This window comes from Dreissena polymorpha, chromosome 14, assembly GCF_020536995.1.
Source record: "Dreissena polymorpha isolate Duluth1 chromosome 14, UMN_Dpol_1.0, whole genome shotgun sequence".
In the NCBI taxonomy this organism is placed as follows: domain Eukaryota; kingdom Metazoa; phylum Mollusca; class Bivalvia; order Myida; family Dreissenidae; genus Dreissena; species Dreissena polymorpha.
Window position 1 is genome coordinate 67,247,896 of NC_068368.1, and position 24,404 is coordinate 67,272,299.

The following is a 24,404-nucleotide window of genomic DNA, read 5'->3' on the forward strand; positions in this document are numbered from 1 at the left end:
AGACAAATATCATTTTGTTTTAAATTAATGACACTTGTGGGTGTGGTTCAGAATATATTACATTATCCTGCAAATGGGTACAATTTGTTCAACTGATCATATACTTAAAAATTATATTATGCTATTGTGTTCAGTAGTATTATCATACAATAATCTCTATTCTTATCAATCATTAAAACAATAAATAAGTTCAATCACCTCTATACTGACTGTTATAGTTTGCACGGTATTCAAAATATGAAAAAGACGATGTAAATCAACCTAACGTTATGAACTTGACGATTTTTCTTAATACTATCCTTTTAAGTATATAATTTTTTTTATTGTTCCTCGCAAGGTAAACTTATTTGTTAGTGGAGCAGTTGTTTGGTCGTAGCACACTTGTGCGATTAATAATGGACTACAGGCACGACCCCCCCCCCCTTCTCAACCCTAACCACATTCAGGTGCAGTGAAAAAGTTGCTTCACACGGGAAAAAGATACTCAGTTTTTTCTGGAACTAGGCATCTCGTGAACCTCGAACTATCCACCGCAATCCCACTTGTTTGTCCCCTAAGGTGATGGTCATAAGGAAGAAAATATCTTCTACATGCACCAGACTAGCGGTAATCAGAAATGTAATGCTCCTTTATCTAGATTTTAATGTAATAGAAATTGTTTGAATGTATTCATTAATAATCATTCTATATATTGTTTAAAGTTTATCACGAAACAGAAAAAGCAATATATTATAGATTTTTTTTTCATATACCATCATTACGCAGGGAATAGATCAGGTACGCTAGGAACCAGTCAAATCTATGCTTTAAAGTATCCGCACATGAAATCACCATTATATTAGTTGAATAGCGTTGGGTTAAATTAAACGCATGCAGACGAATTCATTATTGGTGCAAATAATGTGCCAGATCTGTTGATTTGTAATTGTTGTAATTTACAAATTGTACAGTAATTGTATCATAAATAACTATAATTTTGTGAACTTATAAGAAATTATTTGAATTTGCTATTGTAACAACTTACTTAACATATGCTAATAGCATGCTGAGTTACCAAAGATTGAAAGTAGACTCGTCCCATGTTGACAGTCCTAATTGAAAGTGGGCAGTGATTGACAACCAAGTAAACAACATGGATTCTTTTGAATTTTTGCCTGAAAGTTTTTATAATGAGATGATATGTTTATTTGACTGATTTATGGCTATTTATAAATGGTTTAATCGTTAAGTGTTCACAGCCGCAGTTTACAAAGCCACATGAAACAAAGTTTATAAACTTAAGTTTAACAAATCAGAGTCCGACAGTTAACCTAGTTCATAGATATGTCAGTAGGTAAAACCTAACACAAAAGCAAAATAAAAACATTGAAATCTAGAGAGATGGGATCAGGACCAAGTAAGGAGAAGACGCCGCTTCAAAATGTTCCGCCGAGAAAGCCTGATAATGTGTCGAAAGGAAATAAACAGTTTAAAACAGAAGAGGTAACTTCAGTTCAGAATAATAACAAAACAAATATTAATTCCAAGATAGATGTGGTGGAAAGTAAGAACAATAAATTTGAAACTGTTAAATCCAATACAAACAACACAATTAAGGTTGGGAATGGGAAGTCGGAAGAATCACAAGTTCGAAAATCAGAGCCTATCACATCAAAAGACTCTAAAAAATCTTTGACTAAAAAGGATTTAGGAAAGTTTGAGAGTGATTCAGAATCAGAGGCTGAGGATATTGATGCTGTTTTGGCAGCAACAAAGAACCAGTATAATCAGCATGTGCAGCAACGAACAATTCAACACAACGACGACGGACATTATCCGGAAACGTACGCACAGCGATTACAACGGGAGCAGTACAAACATCAGCCTGAGGGACTTCTTAGACAGAAGACTATTTATAGAAATCCTCAAGAATGGGAAATTGAAGAGGTTTGTACAGAGTGTTTGTTTTATTTCAACTACTTTAAACTAAAAGGCTAATACAATCAATTAACACAAACCTGATGAAATATATAGATATTTCAGACATTGAAAGTTTGTTTCATTAATACGTAGATCCAATTCACAACACTCAACGGCTTGAAATAAATTATAACATAGCTAGACATTAATGGTAGTCCCTAGTATCACTAATAATAATTTATTATTTGGAGTGAATTTGAATGTCTATTCTGAGGTAATATAAGCATAACTCTAGAAGCATTTTATACTATATTAAGTATCACCTTGAATGATATAATAGGGATGGAATACCATTTCTGTAACCTCTTGATTTATTTATATTCAATTAGTGCAGTCATCTGTTTTTGCCAGCTTAACAAATTAATATGGCTAGCCAATTATCGATTTAATTGAAAAGCTACACGAAGGTTTAGTTGCCATTTATGAATTTTTTATTTTATAGATTGTAAAATTTCATACAATGTAACAATTTAATATATATACTGTAACTGAAATATCTCATTCTAAACAGATTATGTCCAAAATACAACACAATTGAATTATATATATATTCGACAACAATGTAAAAGTATTGTCTCATCAGTTTAAACTAGAGTGGTTACCTGGTTTTCTATTTGTTTTTATAATTAATTTTACTACCATAACATACAAAGTGTTTTCATTTGCATATCATGATTTGTAATACTAATAACTTTTTGACATACTTTACCCATTTATCCCTAGTGGACTCTCCCATGGATCCTTCTAAATTGGATCAATTTATTTCCAAAATTAGGGATGTCTAGTATATTTATTTCTGTATTTAGAATATTTTTTAAAGAAATTCCTTTAAGCAAACAGCGCAGACCCTGATGAGGCGCCGCATCATGCAGCGTCTCATCTGGGTCTACTCTGTTTGCCAAGGCCTTTTTTCTAGACGCTAGGCATAAATGGGTTAAAACGTTTTCGTAGTGATCCTTTATATATGATTGATTGCTCTGTCATATTCCATTACATTTCATGGCTTCCATCAGATATTAGATCTGAACAAGGTAAGACTGGTCTAATAATATTATGTAAGACACACTTTATAATCAAGGATCCTGGATCAGGGGTCAGGTTCCAGAAACTTATCAAGTTAAGTGCTAGCCTCAGTCTGACAATATTTGGTTGTGTGTGCTTTATGTCAACTTTGCACGAAATTTGCCTGGTACTTACATAATTAATAAATTGATTGATATTTTTTTCAAGCTATTCAAACCTTATTTGTTCACTATCATAGTTTCAAAAGTTATTTGCTTAACTTTTGTACTTGTAAAAGTATCAAATTTTTATTTTTAGAACAAACATCTAATTATTTAAAGTTTTTCTGAAGTTGTTTCTGGAAAAGGGCTCCAGGAAAAAAGTGTAGGGTGCAAGGCTTGATTGTTGGAGATGAATTTGTTAATGCCAGAATTGATGTGCTTACCCCTGTGAAAGATTAATAGACCATTCAAGCTCATCATGAATAGTTCCCAAACTCTAAAAAACTTCTATATAACAAAACAAAGCAATAGCATACCGCACCCTGCTAATTTTTCACCCTGGATCTTTCTTCACAGTAGAATTCCCATCATGTTGTTGTTATATGTATATATGGGCTGCTTGTTTTTGAAGAGATGAGCTTACATTTTTTTATCATACTTGAGGATTTGTTTATAGACTGTTGACAAAATTCTGAGTACAGCATAGTAACATTTAGTTCTGTGATTCTTTCTTTGTTTATTGCAAATTGATCAGTAGATTGCAATTAATACAGTAATAAAAAAAATCATTATCAAATTATTATCATATAATTTTCTTAAACAAAAATACATTTCCAAAGACCAAAATCTTTTATGGGCTTGTAAATATCCTAGTATATTTTACCATTTGAACTTGTGTAAGATGAATCACTAGGATTTCATGTATTATGATTAGAGGCATAATGACGGTATTTGACCCATAAACAAAAACAAGGCATTTCAATTTTTTACACATACACTGTAACTCCAATATAAGCGGATGATGGGGTCCATTAAGCAACATGACCTCAATATAAATGGATCTGCTTCATAAGCTCATTTATTGCCTTGCATTTTTACCCTACCTTAGCAATAACTGTATCAAGAATTTCAGTGAATTTAAATTTAAAGTACTACTCACTAGTACAATAATTATATGATACAAAGCAAGCTGTTCAATAATTGCCTCATACGCAGTCATGCCAAAAGCAATTACCCTGTATTTGCATGGAACTAAAATCCTCTTGATTACTTATTATGCCCCCCTTCAAAGAAGAGGGGGTATATTGCTTTGCTCATGTCGGTCTGTCGGTCGGTCTGTGGGTCGGTCCGTCCACCATGTGGTTGTCAGACGATAACTCAAGAACGCTTAGGCCTAGGATCATGAAACTTCATAGGTACATTGATCATGACTCACAGATGACCCCTATTGATTTTGAGGTCACTAGGTCAAAGGTCAAGGTCACTGTGATCCGAAATAGTAAAATGGTTTCCGGATGATAACTCAAGAATGCTTATGCCTAGGATCATGAAACTTGATAGGTACATTGATCATGACTGGCAGATGACCCCTATTGATTTTCAGGTCACTAGGTCAAAGGTCAAGGTCACAGTGACCCGAAATAGTAAAATGGTTTCCTGATGATAACTCAGGAAAGCTTATGGCTAGGATCATGAAACTTCATAGGTACATTGATCATGACTCGCAGATGACCCCTATTGATTTTCAGGTCACTAGGTCAAAGGTCAAGGTCACAGTGACAAAAAACATATTTACAAAATGGCTGTCACTACAACTTAGAGCCCAAATGGGGGGCATGCATGTTTTACAAACAGCCCTTGTTTAAGTTATGTTTGTCTTTTTCATTTTCAATTGTAAATAAGTATTTATCTAGCAGCAATATATTGATTATTATATATATATATATATATATATATATATATAACTAAAAACATATTTGTCAAAAGACATAGTCATTGCTCATTGCGTTTGTCATGAATATTTCATTCAAAATTGTGTACTTTTACTATTGATTTTCTTAAGCCCATGCAATGTTGCTTTTTTTAAAACATAAATATATACAGGAAACTATATATGTTAAGTAGTGTCAATAGAAATGAGACCCACATGTTTTGTAATCATTTTGAAATGCTTAATTTAAAAGATCAACCTATGTTTTAAAAGCTGTCAATATGGTCCTTTAAAATACTTAAACATATTAGGTATACAGTATACATAAGGGCTAGATTTGAGACACTGAGGATAGCGGGTGAACTATACTAAAAGCCAATTATCGATGAGGTCTATCAGTACAAAAGATTTTGTCCATACCATTTACAGCAATTAAGAACAATGTAACAACAAATCAATGCCCGATCATCTACCCTCAAACAAGCAGCTTAAACCAGGATTAACAAATTATGTAAAGTTAACCCTCTCCCACAAAGTAAGAAGCAAAGTGGAAATGGCTTTGTGCAAACAGCATAAAACCAGAACAGCCTGTGAGTAACTGGCAGCATGTTCAGGTTTTATGCTGTTTGCTGCTCATCAGTATCTAAGGGTTGGATTAATCAAGCCTTAAAAACTTGAATCTAGTAAGAAAGGTTTTCAATTAAATATAACGTCCTAAGGGACTACACATGCGTACAAATACGCATCTAAGTGGTAAAGGGTTAAACGAGAGGCATTGAACCGCTTTAAAGGCCTTCAAAAAAAGGTTTGATTCCACTTACATTTTAACTAATAAATAAATGAGGAAGGTCATATTGGCTAAACTTCTTGCTCATTAACTTGTTTTTACTCTGCTCAACCTTTTTCCTGATTTAATTAGGATGTTCAACGACAGGCATGTTCAAAATCCTGTTGCAACATAATTATCTATTGTTATATTTAACAAGTTTATTGTTCAATTTAATCTGATTTGCGAAAAGTGATAAAAAACGCAATCTGGCACATCAAAAACAGTTTAGGTTTGGAATCAAAAATAAAGTTTGGTTGGGTAAGTGGATAAAAATCAACTTTTTGAAGGCCAGATACCTGTATATGTTGTATAAGTATTTTCAAAACTTTGGATGATTTATCCATTTTCATCTCTAAATATTGAGTTACACATTAACTTGAGTTTCTTGCAGGCTAAAAATGCAATGTTTTTAAATTATCTGTACTCTCAATTATTCGTAACAATCGAAGCCATAGCTATTTTGGTTTGGTTATAACCTTTACATTCTTGCAGAGCTCCAGATAAAAATTTGGGCAAATTCTTATTTACTCCCTTTTTTAAAAATTAATTCTTATTTTACCCCCTATTTATAAAATTAATTCTTAACACGATATTACCAAATAATTTTAATTCATTGTTTTTGACACATCAACAATCCAACATTTTGGTTTATAGTCTTGGAAAAGCCTGGCTTTCCACCCCGTTTATTGCTTTCCCATAATCGGACAGCTTTTTCTGGCTCAAATGACCCCACATCTATCTTGCTCAGCTTGCTTTTTTTGCCTTCCACGCTTCGATACACCGCTTCGGTCGGCCATTTTGATTTTTTCATTTAAAACGGTAACTGACACTTCAGCTTAGGTCATAATGGCATTTTGGTTGCCGTTAAAGTCATATCAAAAATATATATTTAACATTTAATGTTAATGACATTTTGAATAGGTATATTGTATATTACTTGTGTATAAAAAAATTACACTAAGTGTAATTAAAAAGGTACAACACACAGTAATGACTCGCCTGCAATACCAGGAGAACAGAATCGAGACCGTTTGGCCTTAGACCGTTCTTAGGTGTGGCCCTTTCACACAGCAAACGCTTGAGCGACGTTGACTTAAAATTGTAGTTTTAATTGAGCGCCAAGACGAGTCAGAACCGGGATGAAATGTTTACCGTATATAATTTGCTACTGGAAGTTTTACGCACAGTCGAAAATGTCGAATTCGTGTTTTATTTTTTCAATGCGTAACTTTACGCAAAGATTTTAAATCTAAATCGTTATTTAAGAAATTTAATTCGTTTTTACGCCTTTACGAATGTTATCTGGAGCACTGTTCATGTTGTCCTTTGTTGTTGTTGATGAAGTTGTTGTAATTCACGGTAACTGTTGCTAATCTGCATGCTTTATTTGATGTTGTCAGTTATCATTTGATGTTGTCATTGATTATTTGATGTTGTCTGTCATTGACTATTTGATGTTGTTATTGATCATTGGATGTTGTCATTGACTATTTGATGTTATTGACCATTTGATTTGTCATTGGTTATTTGATGTTGTTATTGATCATTTCAATTTATGATTCGCTTGCTTGCTTAGTAATTCACATAGCTCATGCATTTTTAATTTTGTTATTGCTTTTTGGAGTAATGGTGTTGAAGTATTACACTTGATCAGTGCAGTGCCGTAGCTACATGTTGGCTCCTTAGGCCGTAAACTGAAAAATATAAATGAGCCTTGCTCTGGGAAAATAGGGCTTAATGCATGTGCAAGTGTTATCAGATTAGCTAAGCAGTCTTCATAGGCTAATCAGTGATGATTTTTAGCTCTACTGGCCGAAGGCCTGAAGAGCTTATGTCATGGTGTGGTTTCCGGCGTGCGTGCGTTAGACTTTTCTTGTTTACGCTATAAAGTCCACAGTTTTCATCCGATTCTTTTCAAACTTGTTCAGTGTCTTTATTAATGAGGACTCGAACCCTTTTAAAAATGGGTTACATCAGAGTAAAAAGTCCAGATTTATCTCCCCTTGAATTTGAGAAAATTGTGAAATAAGGCTTGTTTACGCAATAAAGTCCACAGTTTTCATCCAATCATTTCCCAACTTGCACAGTGTCTTTATCTGAATGATGAGTCAAACCCTATTAAAAATGAGCAATATCGGAGTTATAAGTCCAGAATTATCTCCCCTTGAATAAAATAAAATAAAATGAAAATTCAGTTTTTTTTATGTGATAAAGTCTATAATTTTCATCCAATTCTTGGCAAACTTGCACAGTGTCTTTATATCAATGAGGACTCACACCCTTTTGTAAAAAGAGCAATATCGAAGCAATAAGTCCAGAATGACTTCCCCTTGAATATGAGAAAACTTTGAAATCCCGCTTGTTTACGCAATTACTTCCACAGTTTTCATCCAATTATTTCCAAATTTGCACAGTATCTTTATATCAATGAGGACTTGAACCCTATTGAATATGAGCAGTATCGAAGAAATAAGTACACAATAATCTCCCCTTGAATTTGAGAAAATTCTTCTTGTTTGCGCGATTAAATACACAGTTTCCATCTTATTTTTTCCAAACTTGCACATTGTTTGTAGCAGTAGAGCGATTCAGGCCCTCATATGCCTCTTGTTTTCCACTTTTATGGTATTTTTTGTTTTATTTCACAGCAATAATTCAGTTAAGCTGGAAAGTGTCGTCCCTGAATGCATATCTTGGACAGCACACACATGCATTTAGCCCAGTTTGCCAAGAACGAGACTCAAACATTACAAAAAAGCAATACATAATACATATCAAAGGCTCTAGTAGGTAAAGGTTCATTGAGATAAACCCCGGTGTGTTTCCATAAATGGTTTATTTGTTTGCCCCGAAGAAAAGGACACATTACAGTTTCACCGGCTGTCTGTCTGTGCAAAGTTTCGCACTGTCTGAGCCATAACTAAGCCATATATTGATGGATTTTGAAATAATTGCCATTAATTTTAAACATCATAAGACTATGTGTTGTGTGTTTCACTACTCTCCCTACCTCACACTTAAAGGTCACATAAGAGTTGAAGGTTTGTCCAGACTGTAACAGTGACAGTGTCATTCATCCAAAAAAGGAGACTGAATGTCGCATGTGACATCCTTCTCCTTACCTCAATGATCAAGGTCGCACTTAGAGGTCAAAAATGAAATTTTGAAAGAAACAGATTGTTTGTGCTTTGATTGGAGTTATAAGATAAGGGGCATACAGGCTCAATGGATGCACATTTTATTTACCGAATATGTCCTTATTGACGCGCACTGCGCATGTTTTTTCAAGACCACCGCGCATCAAATTTGAACCACTATTACCTATTCCTCACATTTGAACAGTGTAACATTTTCATAACCTGCCGCTCACAACATTGTTTAATCCAATCGTATCTGCTGCAGACCCGCTTCATTGCGATGTCAAATTTAACGCAAATCAGCCGTGGATTCCATACTATTTTTCATCGACTTAAATATTTCCCCATCAAGAGACGCTCACCATTTAATCCAGTTTGACCCTGTTTTTTGCACTATGGATGTGTCTAGTTGATAAGTATTTATAGTGTGACAAACAATACACCAGAACGCTCAATACCATACAGTTAGCGTCATCGGCGTAAAGCGCACGTGCCACCCATAACAATATCCTTTCACTGCTGTCTAGCACCCGAGTTAAATGCAGTCCTGGAGGAATAAACATCGACAAAATATATAATCAATAATGAACAATGTAAATGGTGCTTAACAGAAACAGTGTAACGTTCCGTTTTATTTTAAGAAATGAAATGCATAATTATTATTGTTGGCATGTAACCTATGTAGTATACTCGCACAGTAGCATATTTACAGTGTCACTGTGTTGCAAAGAAAATGGCCGCAAAAACGATGTTTTCAGATGTTATGTGCCACTCTTTAATAGACAAGGGGCTACATAAATATAATCTTGTGGTTCCGATAAATTCTGATGAACCCCAGATAAGACGGCCACCGCGTCTATAAGGGCATGAGCATCAATAAGGACATATACGGTAAATAGTGTCTGTTAAACAATGTACATTACTATATGAGTTCAAGTTCTCACAAAGTATGTAGGTTAGCTCATTATCAAAGTATATTCATGTACCTAAACACCTGTCTTCCTATATTGACATGATGACATGGCATAAAAGCCAACTTGATAACCGTCTAAATTCCACGCGGCTTTTGTTTCATTCCAGCCCAGCAAATTGCTTCCTTTATAATGCATGTATCTGTCTTGAAATGCTTGGAGTCATAATTAATACCAGTACCTGAGTATGTACTTGCATGCCAACTCATTGTATTGGGGTTTCAATCTGATGGCATAAAACTATATTCTATTCTTAGTTCTAGTCAATTTTGTTTAAACCTTTTAAACTAAGTGCATGTTAAGTGCAAAAACAACATACATCTACAAAAGGATACAAAGATGTCACCTCCTTTTACTTGCCAATACGCAAACATTATATTTGTTTTCTGAAAAAATGTGTTGATATTAAAACAAAAGCTCATTGAGACATAATAGGACACATAAAGTTATTTTACCCAACAAGATGAGTGTTTGTATTGAAATAAAACAAGTCCCCAAACAACCTCCCCTCATCACAGTCCTGATGGTATATATCACGAACGTATTTGGGCCGTGCTATGTGAAAAAAGGGTTTGACATATGTGGGTAAAGTGTCATCCCAGATTATCCTGCCCAGAGGGCACAAAAATAGACAAAGATACTGAACCTGACCTGTATCTTTGTAAGCTGTCAGTATTGAGTTTTCCATTTTTGTCTCATTGATCTATTTGTAGTACTTTAAATTTGAACTGCAAATGACATGAATCAATTGTTTCTGTTTTATATAAATGGAATTCATTATTGATCTAATGTTTTACCAATACAACAGTCAAATGATTACAGATCGAAAAACGCTCAGACTATTTCCGTTTTTAACAGTGATTTGTTCAATACAGTGATATATTTGAACAAGAATACAGCTTACATACCGTATTGAACAACCCAACAGGCAAGTCCGATAAAAGTATTCAAGCTGTATATGAGACAAAATATAAACCAGTACTGAACACCATGCTGTTTAATTAAATATAAAAAAGTCTATTTCTTACAACCGTTTAGTTTTTTGCATTATTCATGTTAAATATAGATTGCAATGTCCTGAGTTTGCAAATAGCACGATTATTCACATCATTTAAAGATGTGGTATGATGTGTTTTGTAAATATTATGTTCCTTGAGAAATGTTAATTTGTATCTTGTGATTTTTAGAATTGTTAAATGTTGAATATACTTTACTTTATGTCTAAACTTCAATTTTGCTAACAAGAGACTTTTTTTAAAGAAAAATATCATAAAGCGGAAGTTGTTGTCCCTTATTAGTCTGTGCAGACTGCACAGGCTTATCTGGGATGACACTTTATGCTCATGCAATAAACCCCCTTTTTACAGACCACAGGTCATATATTTTATAAGCATTTAATAGATCAGATTATGACATTGTACATTCCAAATATTTTCCTTATGGATACATTTAAAGTTGACTAATAGGAATTACAGAAATGTTTGGTTAAACTAGGACCATCCAATATGGAATTTATTGAACCCATGTTCCTCCAATATAATACAATATTTAACGATCACATGGTACAAATGACAACAGCTAAATTACATAAATATAAATAGGTATATAATATACAGTATATAATAATATGTTTATATTTACAGTTGCGTATCCTTATTATTGATGACTAATGAGTATTTATATTATAATTGCAATCAAAAGCTGATATAATGTTTTAACTATTCATGATGATCTGTCCATTTATTTACAGTATGTGGTTTTTGTCCCCTACCGGTGAAACCATAGGGGACTTATGGTTTGCCGCTGTGTGCGTCAGTCGATCTGTCTGTCAGTCCGTCACACATTTTCTGGATCATGCGATAACTTAAAAAGTTCTTCATATTTTTTCATGAAACTTGAAACATGGACAGATGGCAGGGGTTTTCCTCGCTTCATAATGGGAAGAGGCCCTAGCCTATGAATTTTGGGAAGAAATTGCTCATTTTGGGAAGAATTCTCGCTAAAATTACTGCTTAGGGAAATGAAAAAGCTGGTGTAAACTGCATGATTTTAAAGAAATTTTCAATTAAGAAGGGGCCTTTAATAGGCCCCTGTTATGTAAGGCTGAAAACCCCTGGATGGCAATATGGAGATTATGCACGTCAATTCATTTTGTTCCTACGTCAAATATTATGGTTGCTATGGCAACAAATGTAAAAAAATAAATAAAAAATACTGACAGTGGTGGAGTTTCACCGGTAGGGAACCGTATTGCTTGGCAATTTCTTGTTAAAAATGATTAAATAAAAAACATTTATGTGACTTGACCAAAAATGTACATGGCATTGTTGTCAGTTAATTTTAAAAGATATTCTCTTAACCCTTTCCCACTCAGAAGCAAAGTCGAAATGTGCAAACAGCATAAAACCAGAACAGCCTGGGAGTAACTCGCAGTCTGTTCATGTTTGATGCTGTTTGCTGCTCGTTAGTTTCTTAGGGCTTGTAATGAAGCCTTTAAAACTTGAATCTAGTAAGAAAGTTCTTAAATTAAATTTTACTTTCTAAGGAACAACAAATGTGCCAAAATATGTATTTAAGTGGTAAAGGGTTAACTATCATCGAAACATTAAAAATTAGATTAATTAACTTGTGTGTCACAGCAGGAAAGACTTAAAACCTATGTGAGCTTATTATTGTAACTGTAAATTTGTAACTGATACTCGATGAACACACCTGAATATATTGTGCTGAACAAGTCAAGTAATAGCTGAAGCCAATACATTTTTATGGCATAATATTTCATAAGTTTCATTTCCATATTCAAAAGGTTTGATTTGTTTATTGGCAGATATTCAGGTCGATTATAAAGAAACTGTTGCGTTGTTAACAATAGGCTGTACAATTGTGGTACCTGATGTCAGACATTGTTTATAGCAGTTGATTGCATTATTTATGCCTCTTGATAATTCCTGAATTAAACAAGACTGGGTGTCAAATTAATTTTAACAATGCAAATCATATTAATTATATTATTTATATCATAATGATTCATTTTAATGTAATATTATGACATACACATAGTCCATTTTTTTCTCAATTGTCATATCATGAATAATTTCACTGACAATGGTTGAATGTGTATTTACAGTGATTAACTTTAAATTATGTGAGTTTTCTCAACTGTCATATCATGAATAATTTCACTGACAATGGTTGAATGTGTATTTACAGTGATTAACTTTAAATTATGTGAGTTTGAAAAAAGATTTGAATAGCATTTTAGCATTTTATAAATTTAACTGTCAGGAAATCGACAAGTAATTTTTACATAATTGGTGTGGCATAATTATATGAAAGTAAACTTTTCCAGACCATTCAGTCATGGATGAAATCAAAGAAATAAATAAAGAAACCTATTAAATTCTTAATATTATTACAAACTTAAAGTGGAAATGAAACTCTTATTTGTTATATAAGGAGTCCTGTTAAAGCTGTTTTCAATGTTAATGCAGGCACATAAATTATCGCCTCCGCTTAGCCTGTGCAGTCTGTTTAATGGAATTTTTTGTGTTAAGTTTCATTTAACCTTACCCTTTGAGTGCTGGAACCAGATTTTGAAGACCTTTGCAAACAGTTTGGATCCAGATGAGACGCCACAGAACGTGGTGTCTCATCAGGATCCAAACTGTTTGCTATTCTGATAGTGGTCTTAGAAAAATAATCGAAGAAAATGCTTATTTTAGAAATTCAGGAGACAACATTTTAGCAGACAAAAATTTCCCAGCATGCAAAGGGTTAAAACAAAATCCCGGGCTCTAGGTGGAAAGTGTCCCCTCAGATTGGCCTGTGTTGTATGGCTTATCTGGGACAATATTTAATGCACATGCAGTAATTTCCCAGATCACAGTTTAAATGTTCCGTGGATAGAATTGTTTTATTCTCAAACATAGCTATGAACAGGGAATTTTAAGCATGAGAAACAATCTGATTTGGCCAAGATTTCTAATTTTCTAATCATTGAATTCAAAAGTTTTATATTCTCGATCTTTAATGACTTATAGTGGTTTGATGTTACGTGCACAATGTAAAAATTTATTCAATTATCAAATTAAGTTGTTCTTTTCTTTATCCTAGAATAAAGTGGAGTCATTTGATGTGTCGCGGTTCAAGCAGGCCAATGTGCTGAAGAATCCTCAACCAATGCAGGTAGGTCTGGTGGAGATCTAGGGCCCCAATAGGACTTGTTCCAAGCATAGCCTGTACCAAATCTCTGCTCTCATTATAAATTATATGAGCTGTGCTCTGTGAAAAGGGTGTTTAATGCATGCGTGTAAAGTGTCTTCCCAGATTAGCCTGTGCAGTCCGCACAGTTTATTCAGGGATGAAACTTTCTGTCTAAACTGGATTTTTGCTGAGAAGAGACTTTTTTTAAACAGAAAATATCATACAAGCGGAAAGTGTTGTCTTTGATTAGCCAGTGTGGACTGCACAGGTTAATCTGGGACAACACTACTCACATGCATTAAACCCCCTTTTTACAGAGCACAGCCCATGTATAACATTCCACATGAAGTCATCATGGTCATTTCAAATATTATTGTTATTATATGTGATTAATAAATAAATATTTTCTATTTTTCTTAACATACCTGACTGTCAATCAAATATCAAATGACAAATTTTGTACATAATGTGCACATATTTGATTTCAGTAGAAAAAGTTAGTAGCAGATAATCCTTCCAGATCTGGAAGGTGTTTCATATTATATTTAAATTACATTTTTGTAAAATATAGGTAAAATTCTCCGGTCTGGAAAAAACGCCTGTGGGAGAATTGCAATTCTTAACAGGGAAGTCAATTTAAACCCCATGGGGAATGGCAACTTTATCGTCAATTAACTCTACTTTCCAAAAACATATTAACTCTTTTTATGCCCCCCCTCTAAAGAAGAGGGGGTATATTGTTTTGCACATGTCAGTCGGTCGGTCCGTCGGTCAGGCGTCCGTCCACCAGATGGTTTCCGGATGATAACTCAAGAACGCTTAGGCCTAGGATCATGAAACTTCATAGGTACATTGATCATGACTGGCAGATGACCCCTAGTGATTTTCAGGTCACTAGGTCAAAGGTCAAGGTCAAAGTGACTCGAAATAGTAAAATGGTTTCCGGATGATAACTCAAGAATGGGTAGGCCTAGGATCATGAAACTTCATAGGTACATTGATCATGACTGGCAGATGACCCCTATTGATTTTCAGGTCACTAGGTCAATGATCAAGGTCACAAAGACTCGAAATAGTAAAATGGTTTCCGGATGATAACTCAAGCATGCTTACGCCTAGGATCATGAAACTTCATAGGTACATTGATAATGACTTCCAGATGACCCCTATTGATTTTCAGGTCACTAGGTCAAGGTCAAGGTCACAGTGACTCAAAATAGTAAAATGGTTTCCTGATGATAACTCAAGAATGCTTGCGCCTAGGATCATGAAACTTCATAGGTACATTGATCATGACTGGCAAATGACCCTTATTAATTTTCAGGTCACTACCGTAATTACTCTATGTTTTCGGACACTCTAAGTTTTCGGACACCCCTTATTGTAGCAAAAATAATTATTTTTCGTGACTCTTAATTTTCGGACACACGAGTTTTTGTGCATAATTAATGTCTCTAAGATTTCGGACAGTATATTTTACAGCGCTATTTTACCAAATTTCAGTCCTGTTTTCGATATCTAATGACACTTCGATCATGGGGCTTTGCAACCAGATTAACATCATAAAACATGGCAGGTGCATGCCTGAGGGCAACGGACCATTACATTTGCGTTATTGGGTAAAAAAACTTGTAAACCAGTATTAAACAATGGTTTCGACCGATAGCATAAGCGTTATGACAATTACCGGGGGAAGTGCCATTTAACAGTTCAATTATCTACCGCAATGGTACTCCCTGTTCTCAGTAAAATAACTGTTGCAAATACTAAACGCTTCAAAGTGTGATGCACCCAGGATTGCAAGTTTTACGAACAATGGAAGGTGTTTGACAACAACTGTCGGAAATGAACAAACAAATAATTTATTGTTTGCTTTTTTATTTCGTTAATTACAGGTTCATACTAGCGAGTATCGGTACATTACATGCTCATCTTTGAACTGGTTGGTCAAAGTACAACCTTGTAGTAACTTTCTGTCAAATAAATTAAGCATTTAAAATTATTTAAAATGCAGTGCAAACATATATAACTGTAATTTGTACTATACGGCATGGTATTTTACAAGCGCGTGCTATTACCGGTAGTCGTTGATATAATTGGCGCTATTTTTGGACACTTCAATTTTCGACTCTAAGTTTTCGGACACCTGTATTTTGTGAATATTTTTCGTATCTAAGTTTTCGGACACGAAAAAATTTATTTATTTTTAAGTGTCCGAAAACATAGAGTAATTAGGGTAGGTCAAAGGTCAAGATCACAGTAACTTGAAACAGTAAAATGGTTTCCTAATGATGACTCAAGAATAATTAGGCCTAGGATCATGAAACTTAATAAGTACATTGATCATGACTGGCAGATGACCCCTATTGATTTTCATGTCACTAGGTCAAAGGTCAAGGTCACAGTGACAAAAAACGTATTCACACAATGGCTGCCACTACAACTGACAGCCCATATGGGGGGCATGCATGTTTTACAGCCCTTGTTTCAATTTTATGTTTGTACACATTGCCTGCTACAAATATTCAAAATTTCATTACAATTGTTCAATTGTTCAATTAAAAAAAATAAGTTTGCAAATAATTTGGATTTGCAAACTTAATTTGGATTATTGAATATTTCCAAAGCGGAGTTACCACTGTTAGGAGTTTGCTAAGGGCTTGCTTTAAAGGAATTTTAAGATAAACATACTGGTTTTTCTTTAAAAAAAAGAATTTTTCTTCCACTTTTTTATTGTTTGTAAGTCTTCTGGTTCAAGTTAGTGTTATATGGTAATGCATATTTATGTCCCCAAAGGAGGGCATATAGTGATTGGACCATCCGTCCGTCTGTCCTTCAGTCACACTTTGCATTTAGGTTTCGAAAAATGCTCATTAACTTCTATGTCCCTTCACATAGCAACTTTATATTTGGCATGCATGTATATCTCATGGAGCTGCACATTTTGAGCGGTGAAAGGTCAATGTCAACCTTCAAGGTCAAAGGTAAAAACCATGTATCAAAGCGGCGCAGTAGGGGGCATTGTGTTTCTGACAAATACATCTCTTGTTTATTCATCTCTGTAATTGTGCTGTATGTATTATTTACAGTATTATATATGTTCCCATTAGCATTTCTTTTTACTTTTTATTTAGTGATATGACATTTTTGGTAAATTATCAATGCCAAGTTATTCTTATTGTATTATTTTGAAATATTTTGGTATATTATTTATTTTTTATTCAATTATATATATTTTATCGTTGCAGTCTAACACAGATGACATCTTTTCTCCACCAGGTACTTTTGTTATAATACATCTACATAAGTAATGGTACAAATATTCCATTTTGTGTCCTGAATGGTCGAAAAATGATGTTCACTGGTTGTTTGAAGTAAGGTTTGCTAAATAGAACACATAAAAAACAATGTTTTAGGTTTATTTAAAGTGACTTGTTCACAGGTTGGTAAATTGAAGTTTTTCAAATTAATTGTCATACAAAAAATTGTATAAATAATGTCTTAACAAGCAAAGTGACTCTCCTGAATAAGGAAAATGTTTGAGTAATTGGTTAATTAATGGATTATCATCATTGGAAATCAGTAAAGTATTAAAGAGTTTGTAATGCCTTTCCTTGATTAGTTTGAAAACTGTGCAGAACCAATATAGCATTTCATATTTGCATTTAAAGTATAAAGCCAATTTTTTTAGTGCTATTACAATTACCAGGTAGTGGCCTTTTCATGTTTTGGTAAATTGACAAAATTAAAAAAAAATGTTTTAGATTCGCATAATTTTGTTGAAGTTATGATATTTGCGAGGTAACAGGAATACTGAACATTTACCATGCTAAAAAATTTACATTATATGCATCTTTTGACGATTTTAAAAACCTGAAAATTATCAAGCGTTGCAATGCGAAACGATTGAATAATTTGGAAAGTTCTGTTGGTGTTGTTATATTTTGTCATACTATAAGGATTGCTTATATAAAGTATAAAATACATCACTCAGCGTATCAGCACGGATGGCCGAATGGTCTAGGTGATAATAGTTTTACTCTAAGGGTCAGTGGTTCGAGCCCAGTTAAGGGTTACTTTTTTTCTTTCTTTAATTTTATTCTTGTTTTTTACTGGATCTTTTTCAATATAATGGTTACATTTATCAATATAAAGCATTTTATGACAAACTTCAATACATGTCAAAATCTGTGAAAAGGCCCCTTTAAACTGTCATACATTTTTGTAATTTTTCAAAAGTAGGGTACAGGATCGTACACACAGACATTTTTCCCCTCTTGAGTTTCAACTGACAATTTACACCAAGGTTTTATGTTGATATTTTATCTTGAGGTTTAGGACCAAGTAATGGCTTGATTTATATAATAAATTTATTGTTTGATTTTGATTAATATTCAGTATGGGTTAGAAGTTTTCAAATTTGTGATTCAATAATGATTGGTGTATTTAATGATCAATGTTTACAAAGCTCTTGAATATACTTTCAATGTTATTTACCATTATGCCTACATTTTTATGCTAAATCTAAACCAATTTATGTTTACGGTTTGAAATACAATACCTTTAACAAAAAGATTAATTGGTATTCTAATTGATCATTTTAATCTGTGTAAGGAGTGTTAGTTTACATTATGCAATTGGGCCTTGCTCTGTGAAAAGGGGGTTTAATGCATGTGCGTAAAGTGTTGTCCTAGACTAGCCTGAGAAGTCCACATAGGCTTATCAGGGAGACACTTTACGCCTAAACAAGATTACTGTAAAGAAGAGACTTTCTTCGACCCAAAAATACAATAAAAGCAGAAAATGTTGTAACTGATTAGCCTGTGCGGACTGCACAGGCTAATCTGAGGCAACTCTATGCACATGCATTTAACCCCTTTTTCACAGAGCACCGCCCATACAATTTTACTCTAATTGACTGCCCACCTTAACAGTGTATTTCCTTTTGCTTACAGATGTTCCAAGTAATGGACACCCACCCAGGGAAGATTTTAGTTATAGGCTGGAGAAAAAGAAGTGAGTACATAATTCATTATTTTATGTTACCAAACCTCTCCTCCCAGGAGATTCTGCTTAATGTGAAAACAAGTGTTAAAGTAAATAATTTACTTTTCATAACACTATAAAACTCTGTTGCCGATTGAAGTCACTTGACTTTTCATAACACTATAAAACTCTGTTGCCGATTGAAGTCACTTGATATTTTTTAAATCAATTGTTTTTATGGCCAATAAAAAACAATGGGAGCTATTATACCTCCCAGAGGGATTCTGCTTCATTAAACTGGTTATCAAACAAATTGTAAAAAAAGGACCCATTTAATGCATATTAAGGCAATAAAATCAACTTGTACAATTACTTACACTAACAGTTGCATGGCCTTAATGTTTTGACGATCAGAAAGAAAGGTATTTGATCTGTGATGATTTTAGGCAGAATTATAGCCCTGTGCCTGTTTCCTTGATATAAAATTATAGTCACCCAAAGCATGTTTTCCACTCTACTTTTAATTTGAATCTTGTTAAACATTTTCAGATGAATAACTTTAATTTTGATTGCAAGGAAAGAAATTTAGGTTTCAACGATTGGGCAGAATTATGGCACTTAGTCTATTTTTATGCCCCTCGGTAGGGTGGCATATAGCAGTCGCACTGTCCATCCGTCTGTCTGTCTGTCCGTCACACTTTTGTGTTTTTGTTTGATGCTCATAACTTCTATGTCGCTTCAGATGTAACCTTCATATTTGGTATGCATGTGTATATATACAAGGCCTTTTCATACGCGCACACATTTGACCCTTTTGACCTTGACCTTGAACTTAGGGTCGTGTTAAGGTTTCGAAATCTGCGTTTAGGTTTCAAAAAAGCGTTTTTCGAAAGAATATGTCTTTCGATGGAGACAGTTCTTGTTCCACTTAGGTATATTATTCTCTCAACATGTTGTGCTTTCATCTCCTCTGTAAATACTATGTGAATCTTGCACACATGGTCACAGTGGAATAATCTTAATGTGTAGACTGATGATCTTAAAGAAAGAAATTCTGGCGGAGAAGAATTTGGGCAGAATTAAGGATCTTCGCCTGTATTTTCCAGTGATACATTGTCCAAAAATGTGTTTGAAAGGGCAAACTTTTACAGTTTCCATGTACATTATATAAATGTAATATTTTTTTCTGTGTCCAGGTCATTGCCACATTCTGATGTAAAAGAAAGGTTTTTGGGCTGCAACAATGTTTGGCAAAGTCTTTTGTGTTACATGTAATTACCCTTCACAAAATTATGGTCATCTTATATATAAGCATGTGTTTTATGTTTACTGATAGGGTACACATTTATTTTCACCAAATATGGAACAATATATGCAGTCCTTGTGACTAAGATTTCAGTATACAACAGTAATTCAATGTATAATATTAACCCATTTATGCCTAGCGTCCTGAAAAAAGGACATTGCAAACAGCGTAGACCCAGATGAGACGCAGCATAATGCAGCGTTTCATCAGGGTCTACACTGTTTGCTTAAACGAAATTCTGTAAGAAATATTCTAAAAATAGAAATAAATATACCAGACATCCCTAATTTTGGAAATAAATTGATCCAATTTAGAAGGATGGGAGAGTCCACTAGGCATAAATGGGTTAAAATGAGCTTTGCTCTTGAAAATCAGGACATGATGCATATGAGTACATTATCGTAAGATAAGTGCAGTCTGCACATGAAAATTAGGAATGACACTTTCCGCCTTAAATTGATTTTGCTAAGAAGAGACTCTCAAAGAAATACGGTGAAAGCAGAAAGTGCGGTCTGTGCTAAACCTGTTTTCTAGAGACAGGCTGACATTGTATTTTCTGTCTGTGTTCAGGTCGTTGCCACACTACGATACAACAGAAGAGGCCTTACTTGCAGAGATAGAGAAAGAGTACGACCTGTAGCTCTACACACATGAACACATTTCTACATGTACAAAGGACCTACATGTTGTGTCATTTATTTATTTTTTATTTAACCTTCATCAATCAATAGTGAAGCAGCCTTGGCCCCCTCATTTTTTGAAAAAAAAAAGTGGTAAACTTTTCCAAAAAGTGAAAAAAGCAAACGTTTTAAAATTGTGAAAACAAAATAATTTGTGAAAAATTTTGACCGGGACTTCTTGAAATGTTTAGTCGCAAACTTCTCAAATTTGTGAAAAACAGCCATTCCTTAGCAAGAAAAAAAGCCCTTCTGAGACATGAACCCCATCAAGTTAAATCACACATAAATCTGTGTCTCCTTCCACATGATTATGTTTCTCCTCCTGCATCCGCCAAATAAAGCTCCACTGTTTGTGCCTTATTTTCAAACATTGGCTTCTGTGTTATTAACTGAATTTATTACAGTTTATTAAGGTTTTTATTCAAAATATTTAATTTCTCCTTTAGAAAAGCTTGATTTATGGCAAACATAGGCAATTTCATTCACTCATTTCATGTTTGAGCGATCTATTTAAACAGTAAAACTATTGAACAAGATTGGTCACCAAGTACTTTGTCTATCATTTGTTTGTTGACGTTTTGAAAATTGTAAGGAAAATAGAGGATGTAAAGATGTGCCTTTTTAAATACATATTTGTTGTCTCAGGCCCTATATTGACAAATTTACTATGGTCTCATTTTCTTGAATATTATTGAGTGTGTTAACCCTTTCCCACATAAGAAGCAAAGTGAAAATGGCTTTTGCAACCAGCATAAAACCAGAACAGCCTGCCAGTAACTGGCAGTCTGTTCAGGTTTATCCTGTTTGCTGCTCATCAGTATCTAAGGGTTAGAAATGAAGCCTTGATAATAAACTTGAATATAGTAAGAAAAGTTTTTAATTAAATTTAACTTTCTAAGGGAAAACCAATGTGTTGAAATATGTATCTTATTGGTATTGAGGTTTAACATAAGCTGACTTGTTATACGTGTATGCCAGTTTAAAAAAATACTTTGCATTAAATAATCACTTACCAACCACTTCTTTATATTATGCAATTATGCTGTACAATGGCCATGTCTATTTATTAGGGCAATTATTTGAAGAAAAGTTAATTTAGTATGATTTTTTTTAAATCAGTATTGGGTTTGTTTCATTGAGATTTCAAGTACCGGTAAGAACTTGTTCAATTAGGAAACATTCCATTCTAAGTATTTCAACATAAAGTTGTACATAGTATGAAGTCAGTGGTTACAGGTAAATGAAAACATTCTTGTTCATTGATTCAGTAAATGCATGGCAATATACTGTCATATTTGAAATATTTTATTGTTGTGTATGACTTGAAGATGCTGTGTATAAATTGTTTTACATACCCAGTAGATCACTATTTTTTATGCTCTTTTGATTAGAACGTCTTCCATTACCAACATTCTCAAGCCATTTTACTATTGCTCATTTATTTATTAGCATTAATTCATCTTCTGTTATACATGTTATATTCAGATATTACTTATATGTTGTATTTCAAATTTTCTTGTATGAAGTTTTATTGTTTTTGTACACATTAAGTTTGTTGTCTTTCCTTTAAAACAAAAATGGCCTGTAGATTTTATATGTGCTGAACTCTGTTATAAGTGGGTTTAATGCATGTGGGTAAAGTAATGTCCCAGATTAGCCTGTGCAGTTCGCACAGGCTAATGAGAGATGACACTACGCTTAAACTGGTTTTTGCTAATAAGATACTTTTTATGCCCATGATGAAGGAGGGCATATAGTGATTGGACCGTCCGTCCATCTGTCTGTCCGTCTGTCACACTTAGCGTTTAGGTTTCGCGTTTAGGTTTCGAAAAATGCTCATAACTTCTATGTCCCTTCACATAGCAACTTGATATTTGGCATGCATGTGTATCTAATGGAGCTGCACATTTTGAGTGGTAAAAGGTCAAGGTCATCCTTCAAGGTCAAAGGTCAAAACAAGGTAATGTATCAAAGTGGCGCAGTAGGAGGCATTGTGTTTCTGACAAACACATCTCTTGTTTAAACAATTATTATCATAAAAGCGAAAAGTGTTGTTCCTGATTAGCCTGTGCAGACTGCACAGGCTAATCTGGGACGACACACTTTACACTCATGCATTAAACCCCCTTTCACAGAGCGCACCCAAACTATTGATTTCTTGGGCTTATTCTAGACTTTAAGCTCACCTTAGAATGATATTGAGCTATTGTGGTCGGTCTATGTCTGGCCTTTAGCATCATAGGTTTTGTGTATTTGTTCAACTGTTAGCTTGTTAACGTCCTAAAGGTCACATTTGTTATCCCAATTGTGATAAAACTTGGTCAGAATGTTAATGACAGCATATAGGTAAAGTTGGAATATTGGTCATGTTTGTTGCGAATCTAGGTCACCAGGTCAAATCTTAGATAAACACTGTAATCAATCTTAAGCCACATTTATGACTCAATTTTGATAAAAACTTAGTCAGCATGATGACCTTGACAATATCAGGTTAAAATCTTGGTTTAGTGTCTTCAAAACTTGATGACCAGTTCAAATCTTAAAAATCCCATAAATGCCACTCTAAAAGCAACATAATTATTTGGCTCAATCTTGATGTAATCTTGCCCATATTTGTTTTCTTTTACATTAATAAGGCAGGGTTTGAATCTCAAATGGGGTCAGAAAGTAGGTTCCCATGCTATGTCTGGGACCATTGATGTACCTTGAATTAAAGTGAGGGATTCAGTGCCATAATTGCCCTCTTGTTTGAAGTTGATGTTAGCAAGTTATAATAATTTTCATGGAGAAATAATGCAGAGTAAATGTGTGATTTTAATTTTAGATTTACAGATTTTTGGGAAATCTTACATTTCTTAAACTTGAATGATGGTTTCATACTCAAGTCAACACTGGTGTTTTGTCACTCTGTTGTCCTAGGAAGTCAAGTCCTTTTTTAGTCATAATTATGTATGCATCTTCTTCTACAATATTGATAACCACTTTCAAACATGAAGGAACCATCAATCATTTGTGCCATTGCTCATCTGGAAATCGTTGTGTCTTACTTGAGATATAAACACTTATTAATTGTCAAGTGAGAAATAAAGAAAACTTAATAGGTGGTTGATTTTTTATATATAGGCCAACATAAAAAAACTGAATAAGCATCCATGTGCAGAATTCATGCAAGGTGTTGTGTCTGTTTCGTTTAATGGCATGATGTTGCATTGGTTTCAATTCAATGGTATATATTGGTGCAACCATAGGAATTCAATGCTGACGGTGTTCTTTTTAGAAATCATATTTAATTTCACTATAAAAATATGATGTTTATTTATTGATGCAATTTAAGTGTTTTCATGTTATTATGTTCAATTGTGCTACAATGTGATATTTGATATGTTATTTTCAGATCTG

General features: G+C 33.9%; 1 protein-coding gene across 2 annotated transcripts; it reads left to right on the forward strand.

Annotated features, from left to right (window-relative positions):
* Positions 1-914: 914 nt before the first annotated feature.
* LOC127858123 (signal transducer and activator of transcription B-like) lies at positions 915-24,404 on the forward strand. Of its 2 annotated transcripts, XM_052395014.1 has the most exons (6): positions 915-1,926; positions 2,973-2,990; positions 13,944-14,015; positions 17,282-17,312; positions 18,989-19,049; positions 20,896-24,404. In XM_052395014.1, exons 1-6 carry the CDS (start codon positions 1,381-1,383, stop codon positions 20,963-20,965), a joined length of 798 nt encoding a protein of 265 aa, XP_052250974.1. In that variant the 5' UTR covers positions 915-1,380; the 3' UTR covers positions 20,966-24,404. The 2 variants fall into 2 exon arrangements, with proteins under 2 accessions (XP_052250974.1, XP_052250975.1); XM_052395015.1 differs by lacking the exon at positions 2,973-2,990 and having other exon boundaries at positions 920-1,926.

What these genes read in the sequence shown, in the direction of transcription:
- LOC127858123 (XM_052395014.1), top strand. Translation starts at nt 1,381, where the DNA reads ATGGGATCAGGACCAAGTAAGGAGAAGACGCCGCTTCAAAATGTTCCG. An exon ending in TGACATCTTTTCTCCACCAG is followed by an intron (nt 17,313 to 18,988) that starts GTACTTTTGTTA and finishes TTTTGCTTACAG; the next exon opens with ATGTTCCAAGTAATGGACAC. An exon ending in TATAGGCTGGAGAAAAAGAA is followed by an intron (nt 19,050 to 20,895) that starts GTGAGTACATAA and finishes GTCTGTGTTCAG; the next exon opens with GTCGTTGCCACACTACGATA.